The following is a 24,108-nucleotide window of genomic DNA, read 5'->3' on the forward strand; positions in this document are numbered from 1 at the left end:
TCATTAAAGTATTGGTCAAGACCCAAACATGTGACAAGTAGCCTACTTGAACGGAACTAACCATGAGCGTGGGACTACAGGTAGTTAGTTTTTGGTTGGCGCTTCAAACTATTAGTTTTGACTTCAGACAACAAGCCTATTTAGTTGTGAAAATAATGTTTCGCTTAATTAGATGTTCGTTATTCATTCCTCTATATATAGACCACTTACATGGTCTCAAACAAATTGTTTAACCCATGTAACGGCACAAGATATTTGTTTACCCCCTGGACTCGGAACAGGTTGGCATCACCTGGATCGCTTCTCAGAATAGTCCCTTTGAAGAATTCAAGGAACAGAGGTACCTGGTAGAGGAAACGTCACTACTACATGTCCATTCCAGGAAAACTAGAGCAGGTGTCATCTATCAATGAAAAGGTAAAATGATTTGAATGCCAGATATTAGTCAATTTGTCAAGTACAGTTGGTAAATCAGTTATATCAGTTCAAGTATAATTTTAGGGCTAAATGTTTGCATAGAAAGAGAGATTAGTGCAGATATGCTTATATGTATGGAAATAACACTATTATATATATATCAACTATATTTTCATTTTCTAGTATGTTATGTTAACTGCTTTCTAGATCGTAGTCAACTTTTGTGTTCAAACCCCAGATAGTCTATAATTAGTCTGTAATTGGATTTCCTTCATTCATTTATTTATGTATGTAGGCCATGTTTTAAATGCATCTGTCACAGATGGGCCATGATGTTTTGTTCACAGTCTTCATCTTAAAAAATATTGGGAAAGTAGCTCAGAGCAATCTCCTCTATTGGCTACTCTGACTTCCATGTATGCTTTAGGGATGTAACAGATTCTAATGCACGCTCGCGACATCAATTCCGAGCATGCCGAAATAATGACATAATTCTCCAGCGGCAGCACCAACATTAGACCGTTACACAAGACATTTTCTAGAGATAACGTTAGGGTTACCTCAAAGTTGACAGTTGTGTTGTGTTTAACCAATAAACGTCAACCATCACTGCAAGCGGCACCCAGAAGTTTGGCGCTGAAAGAGGTCCTACAGGGGAAGTTCCTGCAGTGGAAAGGTCTAACGGTATCGCCCCTCTAAAACGGCCAACAAGGGCCTGCAGTGGAAAAGCTCCTCTTGTGTGTGAGCATGTCAAAAGGACTGTGGAAAAATGTATGTGTGTGTTTTTCCTGAACATTATCTGTCAATAATAGTCATTTAGGGTTACACTGATCTATTTTTGACTTGTATTGCCAATATGATTGTGGATCTTCTGACACCGGCTCTCCCGATCCCATGCACCTCTAAATATGCTGTCTCCATATATAGTCCCAGACTATATATGACCATATAGTCCCAGACTATATATGACGCTATACCTAACCCTTTTAGGGTGCTTTCACACTAGAGCTTTTGGGGTGGACCAGGGTCTGCGTGAGCTGTTTCGTTGATATGATGTGTCCGAACTCGGGTGCAGACCAAGGGTTTGGGGTACGGTTCACCTGAACTCCATTGCAATTTGTATTTGGTGTGAAAGCTATCCGATCTAACACCAGGAAGAAAACACTATTTATGACCACTGATGGATACAAATTCTACCACAAGAAATCACTGTTAGATGTGAAATCATTTATTAACATCCAATTTTTGAAAATGATAATAGTCCTGAAACATATTGACTGGAGGCATTACATGAACATTACATGGCAACTCATACTTGCTCTGTAAGCAAAGCTGCAAATGTATCTTGCTTTACGTCCTTATCCAAGCAGCTCGTTTCATTTATGGCAGTGAAAATAACGAAATTAGCAAAAAGATGAAGAAAAAAAACAAATAGAGTGCAGCTTTCCATTTTTCCTTCCTTACTTTGCATTTTTTGCTTACTGACATTGGTAAATAAAAGCTACATGTTTATGCGTTGATGACATAAACAGACCATGGTTTGCAACCAAATAATATAATGTGACAGGAGACCAGCATGGGGGAGGTAACGACGACGACACTCACTCACACACACACACACACACACACACATACTCCAGCAAAACAAACTAAACAAAAACAGCCTTACTGATTACTGAGATGCTAAACCACCCAGCGACCCTGAGCGGCAGAGCGCTCTGCTGTTTGTTTGTGTGCCAACGTGCTGCTGAGGATCTCCCCTCAGTGGTGTAATGGCATCAGGAAAGACACAGTAAATAAAGTTTGACCATATTTGGGTGATTCAAGAGAGGTTTCCTTTTTGTCTTGATGGCTCCCCTGCCAGGCCTTTTCCTCTTTCTCTCTCTGAACAAAGTCACCAAAGAGCTGAAGAGGGCAATGCCTCCCGCCTCCCACACACACACACACGCATGCACACGCAAACACACACACACACACACACACACACACACGCTCCTTCTCTCACTCCTCCTATCCATGTAATCCCTCCCACCCCCACCCTCTGGCTGTCTCAATCTGCTTCAAAGGAAACCCCACTGTCAGTATTTGTCTTTATTGTTTTCTTTGCCTTTTTTTTATTTTATGTTTTTCACGTTTCTGCCTCCTGCCACCTTCCTAAGGAGACAAACAAGCAGCCCCCCCCCCCCCTTCTCCCTCTTTAGCCCGGATGGGGTCTGCTGTGTCCTTATATGTACAAAACCCTCAGCCCGGGCAGGAAAGGACAGTTCATCTGGATCCGAGTTATTGTTTCAGGCAGCTGCTGCTTGTGCGATTTTTTTTTACTGATATCAGGAGCGGGTGTTGTTAAAAATGAGATTGCACCTTGTCTGAAAAGTAAAAACATTAGCCTTTTCTGTGTTTTAAAGAATGCAGTTGGAGAATGGATGTACCGGTTTTTAAGCCATTGTGTCATTGTCATGAAAATATATTCTTTTATTGCTAATCTCGAATCCATCAACATTAACAGTAGTTGTTTTGTAATTCTATGTGGGCTAACTTGTCAGCTTGCTTGTTCTCTAGATTACATTATTTAACCAATGAATTTAACAAGATTATACCACTTGTCACAATGAAAGAAGACATGTATTTTGTCTACTTCAACACACTCATTGTGATAGAAATGTGGATGGGCAGTTTACTGTGGTTGTTATAGTTACCATTCAAACTTTCCAGATACAACTTTTGAACCACATCTGCTTAATAGGCCATGTATTGATAAACAAAAACACAGAACAACAAACACTTTTAACATTTACTGGATTTCACTTCAATATAATTAATTGCAAGTCAAAATTATCTTGCAGTCTTGCAAATATCTTGAAGGTCCTGATTAGTCATAAATGCATTGCAGATTTCTTTAATGAAAATCCTGTCGACCCTCTAGGCTGGGTTATATGTTAAAAGAACATGTCATACAACAGCAGCATTAAACATGATGCTGCATTTCATCCATCTTGTCGCTGGATGACTGACAACGGCTACAATATAGCACCTGCAGCCCTCGCGGGTGCAGTTTGGCCCTTCTTGGGAGAAGGACCATTTTGTAGGTCTGTTTGGCGGAGTTGAACTTTAAACTCTTGCGGACACCACGTATGTGTCGCCTAGTTCTTCCTATTATAACAGTTTCTGGTCCGCTTGGAGGACATGTTCCATACATTAATTGAAAATTCATTTTGGTTTTGAAAATGCAAATTAGCGCACCATGGTGCAGCCAAAAGTGGTTATGGAAAAAACTGTATATGTCTGGTCATACTAGGATAGATTGTATGTAGCTGCAATTTTTTGCTTATTTGGCACGCATGCAATTTTAGATTAGAAAATCTGGATTATCTAAATCTGGGAAAAAATGATGTGATGAACAGTGTGAGCTCTCTGGCAGACCATTCCTTCTTTTGGAGATTTCAACCAGAGGGTCAGCTCTTATCTAACCTGGCTTTAATGCCCTGACCATCCTGAAGCATTTTATTACATTTGCGCATTGTGTGTATTGCATCAGGACTGTTACTAAACGAACCGAACTACAAGGGTAGATATACTGAGAGGGGCGGATGGGGCACATCTGGGTTAAAGCCCGGAAGAGGGTAGGGGGGCAGTGGCCCACTGTGAAGCCCAGGGCAGTGGCCTGGACCTGGGGCCGGTTGCAGGCCACGGCAGGCCAGACTGTCGGCCTTCCGCTCATTTAGCCTGAACCTGTTTAGTAATGTTCTCACTTTTCCTCCGACGCCCCCTCGCTTCCGTCCCTCTCACAATGCCTGGAAGTTGCCTAGACCTACATCTCCACGTCTCCCATCGATGAGTTTTTTTTTTTCTCTCTCTGTTGTTTTCTTTCAGCAAAAGGGCGGAGGAGAGGATATAGCATTAATCCATTCTCCATCCAAACAAACAAGAACACAAGGGGCTGAGACACGCGCCCAACACCCCTCAGTGCAAAACACTGTAGGCTTCCGACTCTCGTTAGCATATCAGTCGTGATCTATTCAGATGAAGGTATTTGGGTTCAATCCTTAAGTGGACTGATGAGCCTCTGAGGATGACTTTCGACCTTCGACCTTCACATGGCTTGGGTTTGGTCCTCACTTCTAAGAACTGCGTTTAGTACAGTGAGGTTGCTTTACTTGTTGTTCTGCATTTTTTGGTGCTCGAGAAGATTTGCATAGGACCATCTATCTAACAAGCTGTGTGGAAAGGTACCAGCAAAGGTATACAAAATCCAGAAATACGGATAAACTGATTTTAATTTGAACTGACACATTTTAGGTTTTGGATAAAGGGTTTTATGTAAGGGTGTCACCAGTCTGCAAGAAGGGGATGTCTACTCATGTATTTCAGGATGATGTATGCAAATTCTAATGTCCACATTGTCTTCTCATGAATGGTTAAACAGGCTTTAAAGCAAATACAAGCATGTCTCTAAGCATGGGTGGTTTCTTAAGCACAGGAGTATGTGTGTGTGTGTGTGTGTGTGTGGATGAGGTAACTTTCCGCTTGTTTTTAATTAACAAGGCCCTCCTGTCCCTATTTCTCTGGCTCCTCACTGATTCCCTTATTATGACGGATGTCCTGCACGAGCGTTTAATCCTCATGTCAGTGTGTGTGTGTGTGTGTGTGTGTGTGTGTGTGTGTGTCTCACACAGGATGCCTTAAGGAGCTAGCCAGGGCAAGCGGAGGGGTGGGTGTGTGTGTGTGTCTGTGTGTGGGGGGGTCGGGTGTGTGTGTGCTGGGGTTCCATAGTTCCTGCACATCTGTCGAGTCCATTCCTCTGGACTGGCGAGGGGGGTAGGAAAGGGGGTGGGGTGAGTGGGTGAGTTGTTTTTCAGCTGCAGAAAGGGTATCTCCCCAAATCACTCTTTTTTTCACCTCTCTCCATTTCCTTCCCCCGAGTGCCCATAACAAAACTGCGACCCCTCCTCTCAAAGGAAGCTGGGCAGAGGCTTCCGATGCCTTCTATGGATGGCAGCTGGGAACCCCCCATTTCTTGATCTGCTTTTTAGCCATTCATATAGGTCAGACAGGATTATGAGCGCATTAGTAGTCCAGTGAATGCAATATATGCATTATATTCTTACGGTGTAGTGTGAATACTATATGCTTTTCTGTAGAATTTATGTCTTGTTTTTCCAAGTCTTGCGATTGATGTATACACTATTATTTTAGACAAAACCTTTTCCCATTTATTGTACACCTCTCCTTTTTGAAGCCTCTGTGCTATGGATGGTCTACTCTACTACCAGAAGTCCGTAAGCTTGCCATCAGTTCAACACTAAAAATCCAAACTAGAAACTTCTTTTAAGCTGAGGACTGTGAAGAGGTCAAAGGTCAGCCCTATAGTGGAAAGGCAGGTGAGGGGTTGTATGTTTCTGTGGCCTCAGGTTGTTGATGAGGAGTTCCTGTCTTTTTGTGCTTCCTCTCAGACCGTTTCCTCTGGCCCGAGGTTCAGTGAGGGCGGTCGGCGTGTTTAGTTGGGCACGCTGGACTCCTGGACAGTGCTGCTTGACCCCTGAGCTGTCTGTCTCATTGGCAAGGCACTGCACCCCCCCCCCCCCCCCCCCCCCACACACACACACACACACACAAACACACACGATCACATGGTCTCTCCCACTCCCACTCCTACTCCCACACACGCTTCTTTCCTGAACAAGGTTTCCGCTCCTGTGATTACTGTGCATTGATGACACGCTGGGAGGTGAAGAATAATAAACAACCACCTAAAAAAAAAAAGCAAAGCCCCACTAAAAATACCTGGAGCTCCTGTACCTCTACCTTTCCTGCAAAGCTTCTAGGGTGCGTGGGTTGCGGAGGAGGAAGGAGGAAGCGAGCAGCCCTGGTCGCCGAGGGACTTCCTGCGCTACTTTATAAAGCGTCCCCTCCTAGTCTGCCCCTGGGTCATTGTTAGCCAGCCAGCAGTCAGAATCGGACAGGGGAAAGGGGTACTTGTTTGTGCTTCTGATTGGAGTGATCGAGCAAGGCTGACGAGGACGGGATAGAGCACGGGTCTCGTCCCTGCTGGTCGGGGTGAGTGGGGGTTCTGGGGTTAAGGTGTAATACTTGTTTCTTTGTTTCTTTGGTTGTTTTGGTCTTGTGCTTTGACATACATATGTTATGAGCAAAAGGTGGTTTCTAGTTGGTCATTGTAGTTTTGTCCCATTTATTGACACGTTTATGACCTTGTTGATGTTGCGGAGCATTAGAGCATGCATACGGTGTTTAACTGATTTGGTGGTTTACAGAGTTGATAAAGTTAGATTCTGTTTTGAGATAATTAAGCATTTGTCTTTTTAATTCACTTTGTTTTTATTGTCCTTGTATATGTGAATACTTTGTAAGCATGTGAGATGCATTAATTTTTTCATGAAAAGGCTTCTATGTGTTGTAAAATGCAAATGCAAATGTTTAACACTATGTTTATTTATTTTTATGTATGTTTATTTTAGCCTATTTGCCATTTATGACATTTGCTTGTTATTCACATTGCAGGTACGAGTAGGGAGCTGGTCTCCCCATAGCAGAGACTACTGCTAGACTGGACCACCTATAGTCTCTCTCCAACCATATCATAGTAAGGTATTTCAAGTCTTGCTCTTGACATTATGACCCATCGATTGAATTACAATTACATTGCCTACTGCTGTAGTATAGCTCTAAGTCCATTGAAGACTATAAATGACCCCTCAACAATGGCCATGTTTAACCGCTCTTGTGTTTTGTTTATTATCCTTTCTCTCCATCCACTTCCTCCCTTCCTCTCAGAGGATGAGCAGAATGCAGGTGGTGGAAGAACACAGGGCGAGCAGGAGGCACGAAGGGGCCGACACAGAGGCGGCGGAGGGGTACGTAAAGGAGTACACGCGCCACTCCGACGACGTGCTGCTGAACCTGAATGAGCTCCGCCACCGGGACATCCTGACTGATGCCACCCTGATGGTGGGCAGTGCCAGGCTGCGGGCACACTGTGCTGTGCTGGTTGCCTGCAGGTGTGTGTCACTGTCAAATAAAGACATGTTGAAGTAATTTAACTGTCATGTTTAAGTACTGTAGATTAATGAGGCACTGCTGTTATCTGATAGGAATTCTTGCAGTTTTTTTCCACTGTATCGAACTTGTTTTTAAGGTACGAGTGGCCATTCAGTTTGATGACATAGTCATGTTCTCTTGTACCAACCAATTATTAATTGTATCATTTTAAAGGCAGGGCTAATTAGACAGAAAAACAGTTAACAGTATGGCTCGTCTAGTCAGGAGGCTTCATGTTGCCTGAGGTTACTGGCCGCACCAATTTTCCTTTTCAATGGTAAACAAATAGACAGGGAGAAAACATAAATCTTTATCCAAAGGCTTCTGCTACATGCATTCAGGAGGGTTTTTATCTTGCCTTATGTGTGTGCCAACTGGGAGTGCCACCTTCAAGCGTCTGCTGAAGCATGCCCTTCTTCAAGTCTTCATTTCCCTATTCCAAAGCTTTCTTTTTTTTTTGCTCCTGTCTTCCTTCCAGTCATTTGTGACTCATTCCATTCCTCGCCTGCAACACATTTCCCAATTCTTTTTTAACTCGATAACCACTGTCAGTCGTAATTTCTCATTTCGCTTAGCCTGTTTTGAAATGTCGGGTGAGGCAGGAAGTGTCACAGACAATGAGCCATACTGTCTTTCTCTGACTAATTCTTTCATTACTTTTTTTACTTCCATCTAAGGTGTGTTATTCTATCACTGTTCTCTGATATGTCTAATAACTGAGCCTGAAATCTCTCTCTCTCTCTCTCTCTCTCTCTCTCTCTTTCTCTCTCGCTCTCTTGTTCTATCCCTCAATCCCACAGTGGTTACTTCTACACACTGGTTGTGCAGCGGGGCCCAAGCCCGAATGCTGGAGAGCGCGGGGCGTCCTTCTCCCTGCCTTACAGCTTGGATGCGTCCAGTGTGTCCCTCTTGCTGGACTTCATGTACACCTCCCGGCTGCCCCTCACCCCACACACTGTACCTGGGGTCCTGGCTGCCGCCACTTACCTGCAGATGGAGCACGTAGCAGACACGTGCCGAACCTTCATGCTGAATAGGTGTGTGTGTGTGTGTGATTGTGTGCGAGTGTCTGCTTACACCCATGGGTGGGTTTGTTGTATAAGGAACTGTACTCCCATGTTCAGATCCTTTAAGTTCCATAATGTTGTCCACTGGAGTAAAAATCAAGCAGATTGGGGGCAGTATCTAGTAACATTTGTCCACCCCTACCTCCTCTCCCTTTAACCCAAAAGTTTAGCCAAGGTGGCAGAAGCTAAAGGCTACATATATCATGAAAACATTTATATGATTGATAGATATCTAGGCTACTATTAGTGACTGATATTTATATTTTACAATTACTTAGTCGAGACAAACAGACCCCTTTAGGTCTTCATTGAAGAACTCGAGATTTTGAGAATTAATGTTAACCAATGGATTTGCTACTGAGCTACGAACTACAGGATAGCCATGCTTTCTTGCGTTCAAAAGGGACTGACGCTCTGTAGTTCAAAAGCATTTTGACATTATGTGAAAACAGTTATTTCTTCACATTCTGTTGCTATTTCTAGTTAATTTTCAAATGTTTGAAAGTAAAAGTCTTACCTGCAACACCTTTAACTAATCAGCACATCTTGTCCCCTGCAGTGAGAGGATCCTTGGTTCCCCTCCCTTACTGGAGCTGTCCTCCCAGCCTACTGCTGTGTACTGGGCGCCCCCTGGTGGAGCGCTCTCAGAGTACAGCCCCAACAGCCCCAACAGCAGCAGCAGCAGCAACAGCAGCAACAGCAGCGGCCGCAGCAGCTCTCTTCTGCTGCTCTCCCACACCTCCCACCCTGCAGCCAAGGAGGCTAAGGAGAGGCACGACATGGCCAGGTGAGAGAGATATTTATGTAAAAACATTGAAAATCAAATCCATTCATATCACTAGTTGAAAGTAAGGTTACTAGAGGTGGTATTCAACAGTACCCATATGTATTCGGTAACAGTTAGATAAACAAATTAGTGTTTTCCACGCACATACAGAGCAACAGAGTTAGATCAATTACACATACACATACAGCTGACCACACGAATACACTTCAACATAAGCACTAAATCCTCCTCCTCCAATATTCTGGCAGGGTTCCAGGGGAGCAGCGGGCCTCGGTGGAGCAGGGGACTCACCTGAGCCAGGAGCCCAGGCCTCAGAGCCTGAAGCTGGAGGAGTCGGAGCCTGTGGCCCCCTCTCCAGACAGGCCCTCGTGTTCCAACTGTCAGCCCAACTCACCAGCTGAGTCCAGCGGCTGCAACCTCAGCCCCAAAACCAGGGTGCGTGTCCTTGCCAAAAAGCTGTTTAACAATGTGTGTCATTATGAATGATTTCCCAAACTGTAAAGCCAAAATTGTAATGCTATCTTAAATTTGAAATCATATTTTTTTCAAAGCGTATGTCCAAAAAGGCCTCACAGACCTCAAGACAAAACTTTGTCATGCTTAATGGTCAACATGATAAAATGACAAACTGAAACTATATTAAGTCAGGCTGACGTACAGTGTGGCTAAACAATAAGAGACGAATGATTGACAAACAAAACTGACTTGTTTTGGGTTTGTCATGCCTAATGGTCAACGTGATAAAATGATAAACTGAAACTATATAAAGCCAGGCTGACTGAGTAAACTGGACGTAAAATGTGGCTAAACAATAACAGCTATTCATTGTTTTGGTTTTTCATTTATTATTCAGAGAGCCAATGAAGCCAAGCCTGTGCTTGACCCTAAGGTCTGCAACTGGAAGAAGTACAAGTACATAGTCCTCAACCCCCTCTGTGCCACCAACATCAAGGAGGAGGAGCAGCTTGTGGGAAGCCCCTCCCCAAAGACAGAGGATATGATGGACACCAAGGCAGCCAATGACAAGTGGCCAAAGCCAGAGCAGGAGGTGACGGACAGGTGAGTGAGCGGGCAAACAGCAGGTTGGATCCAGTCAGGAGGAGAAGGTGCTGTGCTCAGCAAATTGTGGTTTTGCCACAAACAAACTTATCTGGGAAACATTGGAAGAATGCATGGGAATACAGTCCCTCAAATAACAGCTGGACTGGGAAGACAGGACTGACCTGGCTTTCAAAAACAACACCATGGCTTATTGATGTGGATGAGTGTCATAACTCCAGTACTGGATACATTTAAGCACTTCGTTAAATCGTACTCAACGCAGGTTACACATGTTAAGCTGAATCACAGAAATATTTAAATAACTACTTCTGGCTCAAGTGCGGTCTTAGGATCAATATACAAAGACTTTATAATTTCTGTTGTGGCGAGGTGTTTAGAGTTAAACCATTCCTTAAACAAGACCACACAATACAAAGAGAGAACTCAACTGAGCATTTCAGTGATATCTCACTTGTTTTCTTCAGACATGGGAAGGTGGCATTGTGCTGTGTTCCCCGGCTGACCCCCCCCTCCACCCTGCCCATCCCTGGGATCCGGCCCTGTGCTCTGGACCCTTTCCTGGAGCACCAGACCATCTTGCCCCAGGGCAACCCAGGTGAGCCATGCCCCTCAGGAGATGTTTCCTTGGAAACTGCATAGAATTTTAAGTTGATGGAACAATGTGATGAACAATACTGACAAGGCTAATAACTTTAGGGGGTTCTTGTCTAGATGAAGAATGTAATCCTTTAAGTGATGCCATGTCTAGCAGAAAGTAAAAGCCAACTGAATTTGTGGATGTTTCAGTATCTATCAGAGTATGGTTTGGAAGTCCTGTGGTTGATCTTATGTTGTTCTGTGTATTCATGGTATTCCAGTGACTTTCACAACTATCTATTTCAGTGTCACATGGTACATGATTTGTTACATGATTTCATGTGTTATGATACATAGGTTATGCAAAAACCGGAATCTTTGTAGTCTGTTTTTATCTTAACTTAATTTAAAGTTGAATACAGGAAAACATAAGTCATAACAGGAAATATTGTTAAAAACACCTTTTATTATAATTCATTTTCTTTTCTGGCTGTAGATACCTGATTTCATCAAACATTAATCTAATGCGAAAGTGACACCATGACAATGAATGTATGCCTCTGGATCTTGACCACATTTTCTAAGATCCATATCTGGTTGGGATGTATAGTCTGCTGTGAAACTCTGCTGTAAATTCTTAGGTAGCCTTTATTTATGATGCCATTTTGTCTCCCCCCAGCCTCCTGCTCACCTTATCTACCACCTTGCCCACCTGAGCCGGAGACAGCCAATCAGAGCAGCCACTCACCCTGTAAACATCCAATCAAACGTGAGAGCCACTACTCCCTGATCTGTTACCCAGGAAACCTAAGTGTTCCTAAACCTTCATCCACAGGTAAGACAACATTCTAGTTCATGACAGTGATGCTTTCTATCATGTTAACATGAGATGAAATTAAAGATAGACTTTTCAAGATTACAAGGTGTCTATTTACATTAAGTAATGGCTACTCCATCACATTGTTTTTGAAAACACAAACATATCATCTAATCTGCAGTGGGGTAACGATGACTCTGAAAACTAAAACTGTCCAGCATTTGCAAAGAGAATTTCTCACATCAACACAGCATGCTCAAACACAGTAAAAGGGAAGTTGAGGAAGGTAGGCTTGTCTTGAGACAACTGTAACACGGCCTACTGTGCCCCCTACAGGTGACAAGCCGTATCGCTGCAACGTATGCGGGGCCCAGTTCAACCGGCCCGCCAACCTGAAGACCCACTCCCGCATCCACTCTGGAGAAAAGCCCTACCACTGCGACACCTGCGGTGCCCGATTCGTCCAGGTATGACACCTGAAAATCAGTGTCCTGGAACTTTGTCTGAAAACTGTTGACTGTCAAAGGTGCAACCTTAAAGCACCAAGCACGTTTTGCACTCCAGATCTATCTGTGGTGAATGAATACTAATATAATACTGTTATTGTAACTGAAAAACTCTTTTCTCTACGTTTTGTGGATTCTTTGGCTACCTTTATTGAACTGCAAGTGCAACAGTTCTGTGAAAGACAATTTTATTTTGGGCGCTATATAAATAAAATTGAGGAGTGTTTTTTTTCTACTAGTTTAAATTAAATTCTTATTCTGTCAGGTAATGCACTATGGTGATACTGTATCTACATCCTGAGTTACAACTCAATGAGACCTTGTTCATATGGCTCATGTTTAGGTTGAGATTAAGCCTGTGATACACAGGTTACTTATGGGCATCTCCATGTGTGTGTGTGTGTGTGTGTGTGTGTGTGTGTGTGTGTGTGTGTGTGTGGTGGAATAGGTAGCTCACCTGCGTGCCCATGTCCTGATCCACACTGGAGAGAAGCCATACCCCTGCCACACCTGTGGCACTCGTTTCCGCCACCTGCAGACGCTCAAGAGTCATCTGCGTATACACACTGGGGAGAAACCTTACAGCGTAAGTATAGACAGAGACACACACACACACACACACACACACATGCGCATACACACACACACACACATGCGCACACACACACACACACATGCGCACACACACACATGCGCACACACACATGCGCACACACACACAGACACACACACACCGACAAAAGGATATGCTTGTATTAGCTTGTGTGTGTATGCACATTATTATATACTCAAGCACAACATCACACACACATATGCGTACATATATTCACTGTGAGGGGGACATGAATTCGGTAGCAATTTTCTTATTTCTTCACCTCCGATAACCCTGTGTAATTGGATACTTGAGATGATACTTCCCTGCCTCAATCTCTTGTCCTCATCTCTCTCTCTCTCTCTCTCTCTCTCTCTCTCTCTCTCAGTGTGAGAAGTGCGACCTGCACTTCCGCCACAAGAGCCAGCTACGCCTCCACCTGAGGCAGAAGCACGGCGCCATCACCAACACCAAGATCCGCTACAAGGTGCTCAGCGACCCCTACCAGCCCGCCATGCTCCAGGCCTGCTGAGCTCCACCTGGACACACACACACACACACACACACACACACACACACACACACACACACACACACACACACACGAAGTGAGGAGCGAAACATTGCCATGGCCGTTAGGTTCAAAGCCAGAGGTTTGAGGGGTTAGTCTTAGTGTTTCAGTGCCACTTGACGCCATTGTCACCTTCTGCTTGTCAGTGAATGTGGTGACTTTAACAAGGGCATTATTTATTATTTCTATTCACCCTCACATTAATTTATTCTGTATGAGTTAAGAAGTTGGGCTTTCAATCTGGAGATGAATGTGATGTTAAGAGGCTAGAAGTACATTGTAATGGTTATCAATCGTGGTGATTGAGTGGATGGTCTGAGGGGAGAGAGTTTGAGGTGATTTGAAGGAATTTGAATGTGAATAGTTGATGGTTGAGAAGAGGTATTATGGATAACATTATGAAAAGGAAAAGGAATTTGAAATTAATGTTTTGCTGGAAGAGGGACATAGCATGTTGATGAAAATGGCAAGAAAGTGACAAACTCTATTTATGTGGTTTTTTTTTTATATTTATGTTTTCATTTACCATTCTGTCAGACATTCCAAAGAGACTTTTTTTATTTTGCCACAGAGCAAGTAATCTCTCTTGGTTTTGCTCTTTCTAACCCTAGGCAGCCCAAGAATCATCTAAACAATATTCTCTCATACAAATGTATGAGAAAAGCTCAAAGGTGATCATGTCATTGTGTCACAGTATGGTTATTATCTAACTTACTAACTCATGAATGTGTTACATCTCCTGGCCTGGAGCCTAGGAGTTTTTGTAGTTTTACATGAAAGAAATTCTTCTTTGTAGCAGCTGAACCTCTGTCGCTCCACGTCTCTCATATGTTATTATTATTATCATCATTGATAATGATAATATCATTATTATTATCAATAATGATATTATCATTATCATTATTATTTAAGCAACGACACATTATTATTGGACACTGGTGTATAATGACATTCTTAAAGTGAGAAGTCCGAGCGGGCCGAGGACTGTATGTTAAGCAAGCAAAGGAATTGTAATTGTAAAGGTTGGTTTTGTGATTCCAAGTTATATGGAGCTCTTTTGCTGGACAAAGAAAAGACCTGGTTTTATATAAATTAAAGAGGAAATAATTGCTATGCATTTTGAAATATGTTGCCTGTTTCTATTTGATTGATGTGTCCTCAGTGGTTACTGAAGTGCCAATGTTCACAACGTTCACAATCACCTTTTGATGTAGTGTTATCACTTTGGCTTGGGTTATTAGATTGAACGAGTTTTCCCTTAATGTTTGATCTGTTCACCAACCAACAACTCAAAGGCCTTTGATGTGTGAGGATAGTGTTGAGCAAAGTCCATATAGATCAGTTATTGGACATTACTCAACTGGAGGAACTGTCATGCTTATGCTTATTTCTTGAGTATATTTAACCCAACAAAGACAGAGGATCACACGGACCCCAAAAGCTAAAGAATAAGAGTTTTAAGATTATGTTTTTTTTTTTTTAATGTATTATTACAATGTGTTTATTGGTACCTTAGATCATATACGTTCATAGACTTTTCTCAAATACACCATTATGATGTAATTCAAGATCGAGGACATTGTGGCGACCATTCTGATGGACGGGTGTCACTATTGCTGGCCTTTGGACTTCATATACATTACACATTTACTTTCTGGGCCTACAATTTTATGGCACTCATATCAGAGAGGGCCTGAAGCGGAACACTGTGGTTTCAATCAATGGCTTCTACTAATCTTCATCATTTGTATAGCGGTGGTCTTGTAGCTCAACTAGTAGAGCAAGCTGCTAGCCATACTAAAGTTACGAGTATGATTTCCGAGGGGCACGCAATACATACTGATAAATGCAATGCCTTACCTTTCTATACTCAAGATAGAAGCTCATGCCAAATGAGTACTTCTAAACGTCAAATGTCTGTGGTAACATTGCAGAGACAGCAGTTCAGGCTGAGAGAGAGAGAGAGAGAGAGAGAGAGAGAGACAGAGGGAGAGTCTGAAGGGTGTCAGTGTCAGGAGCAGATGCTTCCCTGTCCTGGCTCAGCCCTTCCTTCCTTCCTTTCTTCCTTCCTTCCTTCCTTCCTTCCTTCCTTTCTTCCACCACTCAGCACTTGGGCTTGGCCTCCTCCTCCGCTCCACGTCTTTGAGCTGCTGGGCCTGTGAGGCTGGCTGCGACGGCGCGGGGGGGGAACAATGGACTCCCGCCTGGGCACCTGTTTCTGGACCCTTGTGGAGCCACTGTGCAAACACCACACTGCTGTGTGGCATATACAGTGCAAATGTGTGTGTGTGTGTGTGTGTGTGTGTGTGTGTGTGTGTGTACATCCGTGCGTGTGTGTGTGTGTGCATGCGTGCGTGCGTGCGTGCGTGCGTGCGTACATGTGCACGCGCAGCGCACAGCTTCCTGTGTCATAGCGGGAGGTTGTTTGTCTCTTTTTCCTGTACTTCGCGAAAGATGGGGACATCTGCTGAGGTCATCAGCGCTGCATGTCAATCATACACCTTGACCCCCTGACCTCAAAACTCGCTGCTATTGTTGCTTTATGCAGTGTTAAAGCTGATGTGTCTTTTCCTGAGTTCTCAAAGGACTGGGGAGGAATACCTCACAGTGCAGACCCAAAATGGTTTGTCAGTCTGGTGCAATCCAAAACAACTGGCATGCTGAATTCAACCAAATTGTGCATGGGCCTACCAAAACAGGTTTTTTAGCTTAAATGACGAATTACTGTGAACCAAGAGAGATCATTATCTGTTTCGTTAACAACTGATATAGGCCTAGTATGAATAGTTTCAAATGCTCCTTTAGCAGTATTTGTGCTGTCTGTGTTACGTCTGTATTAGGTGCATACATGTATTATATTTACTGTATAAACATTTATAAACATGAAATCACCTGAAACAATGACATACATGTATATAATGTACAGGAGTAGGCTATATTTAACTTTTTTTACTACTTGACAAATCTATATAATTGAAATTATTAATCCTACAATAATCAATGAAACACTGGTTGTAATACGTAGAGGAAGGGTAACCAAGATACCGACACCCAACGTCACATAACGACGATCAGATTCAGAAGTACAGAATGTACAACCTTACTGGGTCGTGTACACAGAACAGTTCTGTTATATTTAAGTTGCCCTTTTAGGCTACTGCACACTAGGGGTCAGTCCTCGCAAATCTTTGCAAATCTTTGAGGAATTTCACGTGACAATGTTCTATTGGTTTAAGAGAAATTTACGATATATACTTTCCTCGGATTTGGCGGACCCTTACCACGGAAGGCGGTCTTTCTGAGAGCACATTTTCTATATGTGCCAGGTGATGACGTGACCCACTTACTCTGCCGGACAATGTCTTCACTGACTGGGTTACACACGAATAGGCGGAGCGCACAATAATTGGGTATGTTCATGTTATCTGATAATGCTACCGGTATTTTGTCGATTTTAAGGAACACGTTGTGCTTGGTTGTGTGTATGTTTTACACACGGTGTCTCTCTTTGGGGGACCCTTTGTTCCGTATTCCGCATATTGAGCATTTTCATTGATCGTTAATTGTCAGAAATAAAAACACACATGCGTTCTATTGAGCCTCTTATGCCATTGCGGGGTATTTTCTACTCTGTTTAATAGCGCTATATCAAAAGCAGCAACCTGGCTGGCTCACACAAATGCACCGTAGCTTTTCTAAAAGTCGGGCTTTCATCCAATAGCTGAGAAGAGGGCAGTGAAGGCGGTCATCAAGACGCTCTGACGTCGTCAAACTGTGCAGACGTAGGGCCGGTGAACTCCTCTGCCACATCACAAACTTTACAGTTAAGGTAAAAGCTTCAAGGGACAGTTACCTTTGGTGGGCCTGTAATGGTCAATGTAGTAGGCAATTTCGATTATTTAGGCAACGTAAGGCACTGTCACCTAAAGGGATGCCAATCGTCTCCCATGCTTCCTCTGTCAGATCATGTTATATCTGTGTTCAGTGATAAGCCGTCGCAGACCACTCCTGCTTTGCCAATAGCTTAATATTGCTGGCGCGTCATACACCTGCAGCGTCAGTTACAAGGGGGGTTTTAAAAGTTGTCTGGCATTTAAGAACTTGATGTTCCTCTCAGTCTCTCTTCTGCTACACGTGGTAGGCAAACTGTTATAGCTGGTTTCCTGTGAAAGGAAGGACCACATCATATAGGTAGGCTACTCCAGTTTTTGCTATGCTTGCACTGATACGATTTGCATGTTTTATGCAGCGCTCAAAAAAGATTTAGTGTGTGTTTATTTGTCTTGCAATGAGGGCTGGGTCTTAACCTCATCTAAATGTTTAATTCATACATCAGTAATGATAGGGATCGTTATAACCGTATAGTGCGCATTATATAGATTCTTTTTTTGGCATTGCGTGCAATACAGTAGAGTAAAATAGTAGCAATCCCGACTGTGCATTCACACATAACAGCAATTAAGAGGGTTCAAAATAAACTAATCTAAATTATTAAATATAAAATATAAATATTATAGCTGAAATATTGCAAATAAATATCTCATCTATAATATTTACATTTTATATTTAATTGATATATTTAGCAATTTATATACAGATCTGTATATATATACACACACACACACACACACATGGCCCATGTGGGCATGTTGATGCATCTCTCCAAAGCACAAGCCTCAAGACAATATTATTTACTGTTCATTAATCAATTACTATTAAAATACCGAGCAAGTCAAATAGACAGGTGATGGCAGTTTATGAAGGAACTGGAGGCAGTTGTCCCTATAGTAGGCGAGCCGTTTGTGAACTGTAGCCTAGATATACTTCTAAACTTGTCACTGCTTTTTTGTTACATAGAAAATGTATGTGAATGTCCTTCATTATGTTGATTTTACATCTGATGAAGTGATATTTCAGCTTGTGTGCCTACAGTGGTAAACAGTAATACTAACAGGGGATGCTAATTGCTTCCATGTTATGAGTTGTCAAGTAAGTCCAATAATTCTGACTGCGTATTTTGTGATACAGACTCTTGGGATGGATACCAGGGACCAGTGTTAGTTGTTGAGGGGTTAACAGTGCTGTGTTGCCCCGAGTGCATTCTTTGCAGAGTCTTCACCAACGTTCCCCTTCTGTGGGCAAAGATACGTGCGTGTGTCTGTTGATTGATTGATAGATAAGACTTGCTGGTAGCTGGTAGATGTTTACCTCTTCAAATAACCCCCCCCCCCCCCCCCCCCAAAGTGAGATACCTCTGTTCTTTTGAAAGGTCTCAGTCCAACGGTCTGAATGACAACATAATCATGGACAGCGTTGATTGATTATTGAGTCAATTGTCACCAGTACTGTATGGTGTTCACTCGGGTGGCTAACCAGAGACACCAGACATAATATTTGTCTCTGAGTTGGTAGGAACAATCGTTTAAGCACTCCCTGAACTATTGGTAAAGCAGACTGATGACAGATTACGTGACCTTGCATAAGGTTGTGTGTTATGGCTCCGTTCTGAGCACAGATAACTCCTTGGCAACAAGGGTTAAATTCTCACAGAGACCTGTACATTTAACGTTAATAATAATTTTTACTTAAGTAAACTTCTAGCCACAAGCTTATAAGCGGCGAATGGCAAATAAAATTAGAGTCAGATATGTCAGAATACAGCTTCAGAGATCTAAGCAGTCTCTCCAAAACACAAACATGCATTTAACCTTCGGCTGTTTGAATGGTTACTATCATTGGGCCACTTGTATTCCCTACAAGTAGAACCTTTGCTGCCAGTTGAAAAAGCCAAAGTGATTCTTCTGCATAGACATAAATATTGCAAGTCAACAGATGATACTCGTGTCTGTTTGGGGGCAGATTCACATGGCCGTCTGATGTGCTTCCAGGGCTGTCTTCTTTGTTATAAGGCATCAAGTCTGGGCTTGGCACCTGTCTTCATGATGGATCTTCTGCCAAAATTGGTTGCTAAAGTGCAAACAGTTTTGAACAGATTGTGTCTCAAGTTGTCTGGTTGTGAATGTTTCATTCAAAAGACATTACTTTACATTAAAAAATTATTCCATGTAGTCAGTATGCCTTACATAACCCAAAGGTCTCTTTCCTCAAACTGGATCTAGGGACTTTTTCAAAGCGCTGCCATTAAGTCACCATTGCATCATATTTTAGGACTGAGAAAAGGTCAAAAGCTAATATATCTGCCAAATCTGGTTTGGCAGGGGCATGGCTAGGGTGACCAGATTCAAACGGACCAAATGTGAGACGAGTAATACGTTTGTGTGAGACATGTAACCAAGACTGAGAGGTAACCTAAAACTTAAACCTCTCCCTTGTACGTCGCTTTGGACAAAAGCGTCTGTTAAATGACTAAATGTAAATGTAAACCTAAACTTAACCTAAAACTTAACCAGGCATCAGGCAGATCAAGTCTTACTCCTTCCCAAATCCAACTACTCAATAAATAATAATAATAATAATAAACTTTATTTGTATAGAACCTTTCATACAAAACAATGCAGCTCAAAGTGCTTAACAGTGAAGAAATAAACATGCACAAAGAAATAACGTGCCCAGTGATCCACGTAAAAATAGACATAAATAAACATAAAACATAAAAACTAGGATAGAGTGCATAAAATAAAATGAACATAAAAACAGGGATAGAGTGCATTAAGATTTAAGATAAAAAATAGAATACATAAAATGCATAACATAAGGTAGAGAATAAAACTGCAGAGAAATAAGAAATAAGGCACAAAATGAAATACTATATAAAGTAAAACCATTTCAATGCAAATCTTTTGTATCAAACCAAAATCTCTTTTGGATGTAGCATGGTCAGAAGGATACAAATAAAAAATAACTTTTTTAACCCATTCTTTACTAAACGAACATTTTCTTTTTTTTGTGGTCATGATGTTGCCTGATAGCTTTTACCTTATCGGCAAAGTTTGTGCAAGCTTGTGTTTTGTGACATAGCAGAGTAACTGCACATCTGCAGTTTGATTGACGGCGGTCACAGCCTCTCAGCCTCTTGATGACTGCCCTCACTCCTCAGCCATTGGATGAAAGCCAGGCTTTTAGAAAAGCTTGGCTATGTTGCATTTTAATGATCCGGCTTGCTGCTTTTGAGGAAGCGCTAGAGTAGAAACTGTTGCGCAACAGCAGAAACTGCTCATGTGCCAGGTGGGTAAAAAAAACCGCATCTGTGTGTTCTTGTTGACAGTTAAAAACCAAATGACTGGAACACTAGATTAGATGAACGCCTAGGTATCTTAGAGTTTGACTTTTTCCAACTCTTCCAGACTCTTGAAAGGAAGGATGTTATTAATTTGTTATTGATTGTTATTGTTATTTGTCTTTGGCATCTGATCCCATTCCATCGAGGGTACCTGACTAACCCATGCCAATCCCATCAGGACTGACAGCAGAATTTTAAAGAATGAATGCTTTTATTCTTAGCTTAGCATAAATAATGTAGTGTGTTTACTTCAAGAAACAGTACATTTTAAGTTTACTCAGCATTTTAGTCACAACATGCTGCATAATTGCCATGGTCTAATGTACAAATGTATTTGTTATGATATAATTGTGTTCATATTGAAATTAATTCACAGTATACCTGTGATGTACATGTGTAATATTATAATAAAAAGTCAGAGCAGTGAAAAATGGCTCAGGAGGACAAGATCAGTGATAAACCACCTACCATGATGCATGAAAGACCACATGGAGTCATAAAGAGGTTTAAGTGGCATGTAATTCCATTGTATTAATCACATTAGTGATTCGTTTCGCATTTTCTTCCACATTTTCCAGGCATTTGGATTAGACGTCACCATCCATGGTTGGCAGTCTAATTTTGCTGTTGTGGCTGTTCATTGAAGCCTTTGTTATCGGAGCTGACAGTTGTGTCTGTGATTAATAAGTGGAAGAAATTCAATAGGAATTCAGCTAGAGAAAAAGTATCCATAGTGCGTGTGAGTTGACTGTTAAATATAAACATAAAGGCCTGGGTCAAATGATGTGCTGCATTTTTCAGCATATGGATCAGTCTCTGCTGGCTCTTCGCCAGATGTAGGGTGAAGAGTCTTATGGAAGCAGGTGCTGGGAGCCTGTACGCACACACCATGTGTGTTATGACAGTAGAACTGTTAAAAAGGCCATAGAAACTATTGTTAAGTTGCCCAGTAGAGCATGTTTCTGTTTATGACCATATATGGTATTTGCGTAAGTCATGTGACTTCACTCCACACGGTACAGTTTAGTTTGTTGCTGCACGGCATAATTAGATGGAGTGGCAGTTAACGTTGGGCATATTTTCGCCTAGTTAAACGTTGCACTTGAACATAGAAACTCGTGTGCGTCCATGTAGAAAACCACACACTTGCAATCACACACTTGCAATCACACACTTGCAAATCACACTTGCCCAATCACACTTGCACACACACATGCACAATCACACACACTTACAAACATACACCCACCTACAATTCATTCCATTTAATTGTGTGAAGCAATACAAAGTGCAAATAACCAAACTGGATATCCAAGTCTCCATTCTTTCCCATTCTCACCGGATGCCCCTCAGTGATAACACATTTCCCGACCCCCCTCTATAACAATTTTGGTGCCGAAACCCGGGATAGGTTATTACTGAGGAAAAAGATGTTTGGAGACGAAGACCAGTTTGATCCAGAGGCAGGACATCACTCACCCCGCATCATCCGACCGCCGGTTCGTCTGGCTGACTTTGAAGTTGAGTATGCAGCTCATCGTCGTCAGCCCAGCTACACCCAGTTATCGGCGGATGATGAGGAAGACTATGAGGATGAGCATAATGCTACTCGTGGCCAACAGACTGAACAACAGAGACCTGTGCAAGGAGCTGCCAGCGCAACCAGAGGTACTGTGCACACTCCCCTAGCACCTGCAAATGCAGCCATAGATGCGCACAGCACAATCCGCGCCCTGAGTGAGCACAATAGGATACTTATGGAGACAGTTAAGGTTCTGACGGACAGGATGCAGAGTGACAGAACAGTTAATTCTACCCCTCGTCAGCACCTCACATTCACACCTCAAACAGCATATCCTAACCCGCCTGCTCATCCAGTGAGACACAGCAGCACCCCTGCTTTCAGACCTCAGTTGCCAGCCTATGCCCCACGCAATGTGCCTCTTATGCCACTCTCGCAGCCACCCAGCTATAGGCGTGCTGCTCGTATCCCGTCGTTCCAAGACCCACTGCCACAGGCTCAGGTCCATCAATCAGCAGAGCCAAGTGGACGTGACTACCTCACTGAGGCCATGGAACGCCTGAACTTGCATGCAGTCCGCCATCAGCCACATCCACCTCCACCACGTCAGCAGGACGCCAGGTCTGGCCATTCTGATGAGGGTCCATACAGGCTTGTGCCACATCGTGTGACTCACCGGGCACTACGACCAGCAAGCCCTCCACAGTCCAGCGTCCATAGCCTGTCACGCTCCGCCTCTCCACCCAGGAGAGAGACAACCTACCGAGGCCCCAAGCCCTCCATACCGCAGTTCACCAGTGAGTCAGTTAGCTAGGCTGAAGCTGGCCTTAGAGAATCTACTGCCAGAAGATGCCACAGAGAGATTTAAATATCAGGTACTGGTGGACCACTTAAGATTTGAGGAAGCTCTGCTAATAGCTGATTCATACTGTAACTCACACCGCCCTTATAGTGACACCATGCGCTCACTGATAGAGCACTATGGACAGCCCCACAAGTTATCACTTAAGAGAATAGCTGAGGTGATGGATGAGCCAGATGTTCGCAGCGGAGACCTCAAAGCCTTTCGGAGATTCGCACTTAAAGTACGGGCCCTGGTTGGAATGTTGGATCAGATGGAGGAGGAGGGAGCCATCGAACTCCATTGTGGCTCACATGTTGCCAGGCTTCTCTCTAAGTTGCCACACGACTTGCGCAGCAATTTTAGGAGGCATACCCACCCACGGAAGCAGCCTGTGCCTACCTTATTGGACTTCGCTGACTGGCTTGAATTTGAACTGGAGGTGCAGGGCACAGAGTTCAAACCAGCACGTGCAGACAGTGGAGATGCATTCAGGAAGGTGAAAGAGAAGAGGGAGCGCAAGTCAGCGGCATATTCCACCACAGTGATGGAAGTCCCCTCTCCTACAAGTACCTCACCATCCACATCCATCCGTGATGACTCAGCTTGGAAGACTCCAGATGCAGTTAAGAGTTACTGTCCTTACTGTGACAGCAATAGTCACTATCTTAATCAGTGCAGTAATTTCAAGGGGTTAACAAGTGTGCAGAAGACAGCCTGGATTAAGACCAATTACCGGTGTTGGAGATGTGGTCGGAAGCACCAGGCTGCCAAGTGCAGGTTAAAGGTCACCTGCCAAACCTGCAACGGCAAACACTTAACAGCACTCCACGAAATCAACGCCAGACCTCACACTGAAGGTGAGAAACCACCAGTGGTGGCAGAGACTTCAACTGGGACACTGTACTTAGACAGACCAGGTCACAGTAACAGTGTTCTGTTGAAAGTAGTTAAAGTACTCCTGTACCATGGCCCACGCACACTAACCACTTATGCCATATTGGACGATGGATCCGAAAGGACCATTTTGCTGCAGGCTGCTGCCAAACAGCTTGGC

General features: G+C 43.1%; 2 protein-coding genes across 7 annotated transcripts in view; both read left to right on the plus strand.

The window, feature by feature from the left end:
- The first annotated feature begins 20 nt into the window (after nt 1-20).
- bcl6b (BCL6B transcription repressor) lies at nt 21-14,573 on the plus strand. 5 transcript variants are annotated; one of them, XM_031585381.1, is made up of 14 exons: nt 21-80; nt 282-417; nt 6,233-6,471; nt 6,934-7,020; nt 7,207-7,430; nt 8,271-8,507; nt 9,097-9,324; nt 9,573-9,759; nt 10,178-10,383; nt 10,851-10,981; nt 11,642-11,797; nt 12,116-12,246; nt 12,734-12,871; nt 13,266-14,573. In XM_031585381.1, exons 5-14 carry the CDS (start codon nt 7,210-7,212, stop codon nt 13,407-13,409), a joined length of 1,779 nt encoding a protein of 592 aa, XP_031441241.1. In that variant the 5' UTR covers nt 21-80; nt 282-417; nt 6,233-6,471; nt 6,934-7,020; nt 7,207-7,209; the 3' UTR covers nt 13,410-14,573. The 5 variants fall into 5 exon arrangements, with proteins under 5 accessions (XP_031441241.1, XP_042566423.1, XP_042566424.1 ...); XM_042710489.1 differs by having other exon boundaries at nt 282-6,471; XM_042710490.1 differs by having other exon boundaries at nt 282-6,471; nt 6,934-7,015.
- Nucleotides 14,574-16,644: 2,071 nt separating this feature from the next.
- Nucleotides 16,645-24,108, plus strand: part of slc16a13 (solute carrier family 16 member 13) — a 28,759-nt gene continuing 21,295 nt past the window's right edge. The window contains exon 1 of one of the 2 annotated variants that reach the window (XM_012835447.2): nt 16,645-16,858. The gene's annotated coding sequence lies outside the window, so the exon portion shown is untranslated. Of the gene's footprint in view, nt 16,859-16,884; nt 17,640-24,108 lie in introns of those variants that run through there. The other variant, XM_031585119.1, reaches the window with a different exon arrangement.

This window comes from Clupea harengus, chromosome 18 (genome assembly GCF_900700415.2).
Source record: "Clupea harengus chromosome 18, Ch_v2.0.2, whole genome shotgun sequence".
NCBI lineage: Eukaryota > Metazoa > Chordata > Actinopteri > Clupeiformes > Clupeidae > Clupea > Clupea harengus.

Excerpts from the sequence above, each read along its gene's own strand:
- bcl6b (XM_042710489.1), top strand. The coding sequence starts at position 7,210 with ATGAGCAGAATGCAGGTGGTGGAAGAACACAGGGCGAGCAGGAGGCAC. Across the intron at positions 9,325-9,572 it reads GAGAGGCACGACATGGCCAG|GGTTCCAGGGGAGCAGCGGG; the intron begins GTGAGAGAGATA and ends ATATTCTGGCAG. Across the intron at positions 10,982-11,641 it reads CTTGCCCCAGGGCAACCCAG|CCTCCTGCTCACCTTATCTA; the intron begins GTGAGCCATGCC and ends GTCTCCCCCCAG.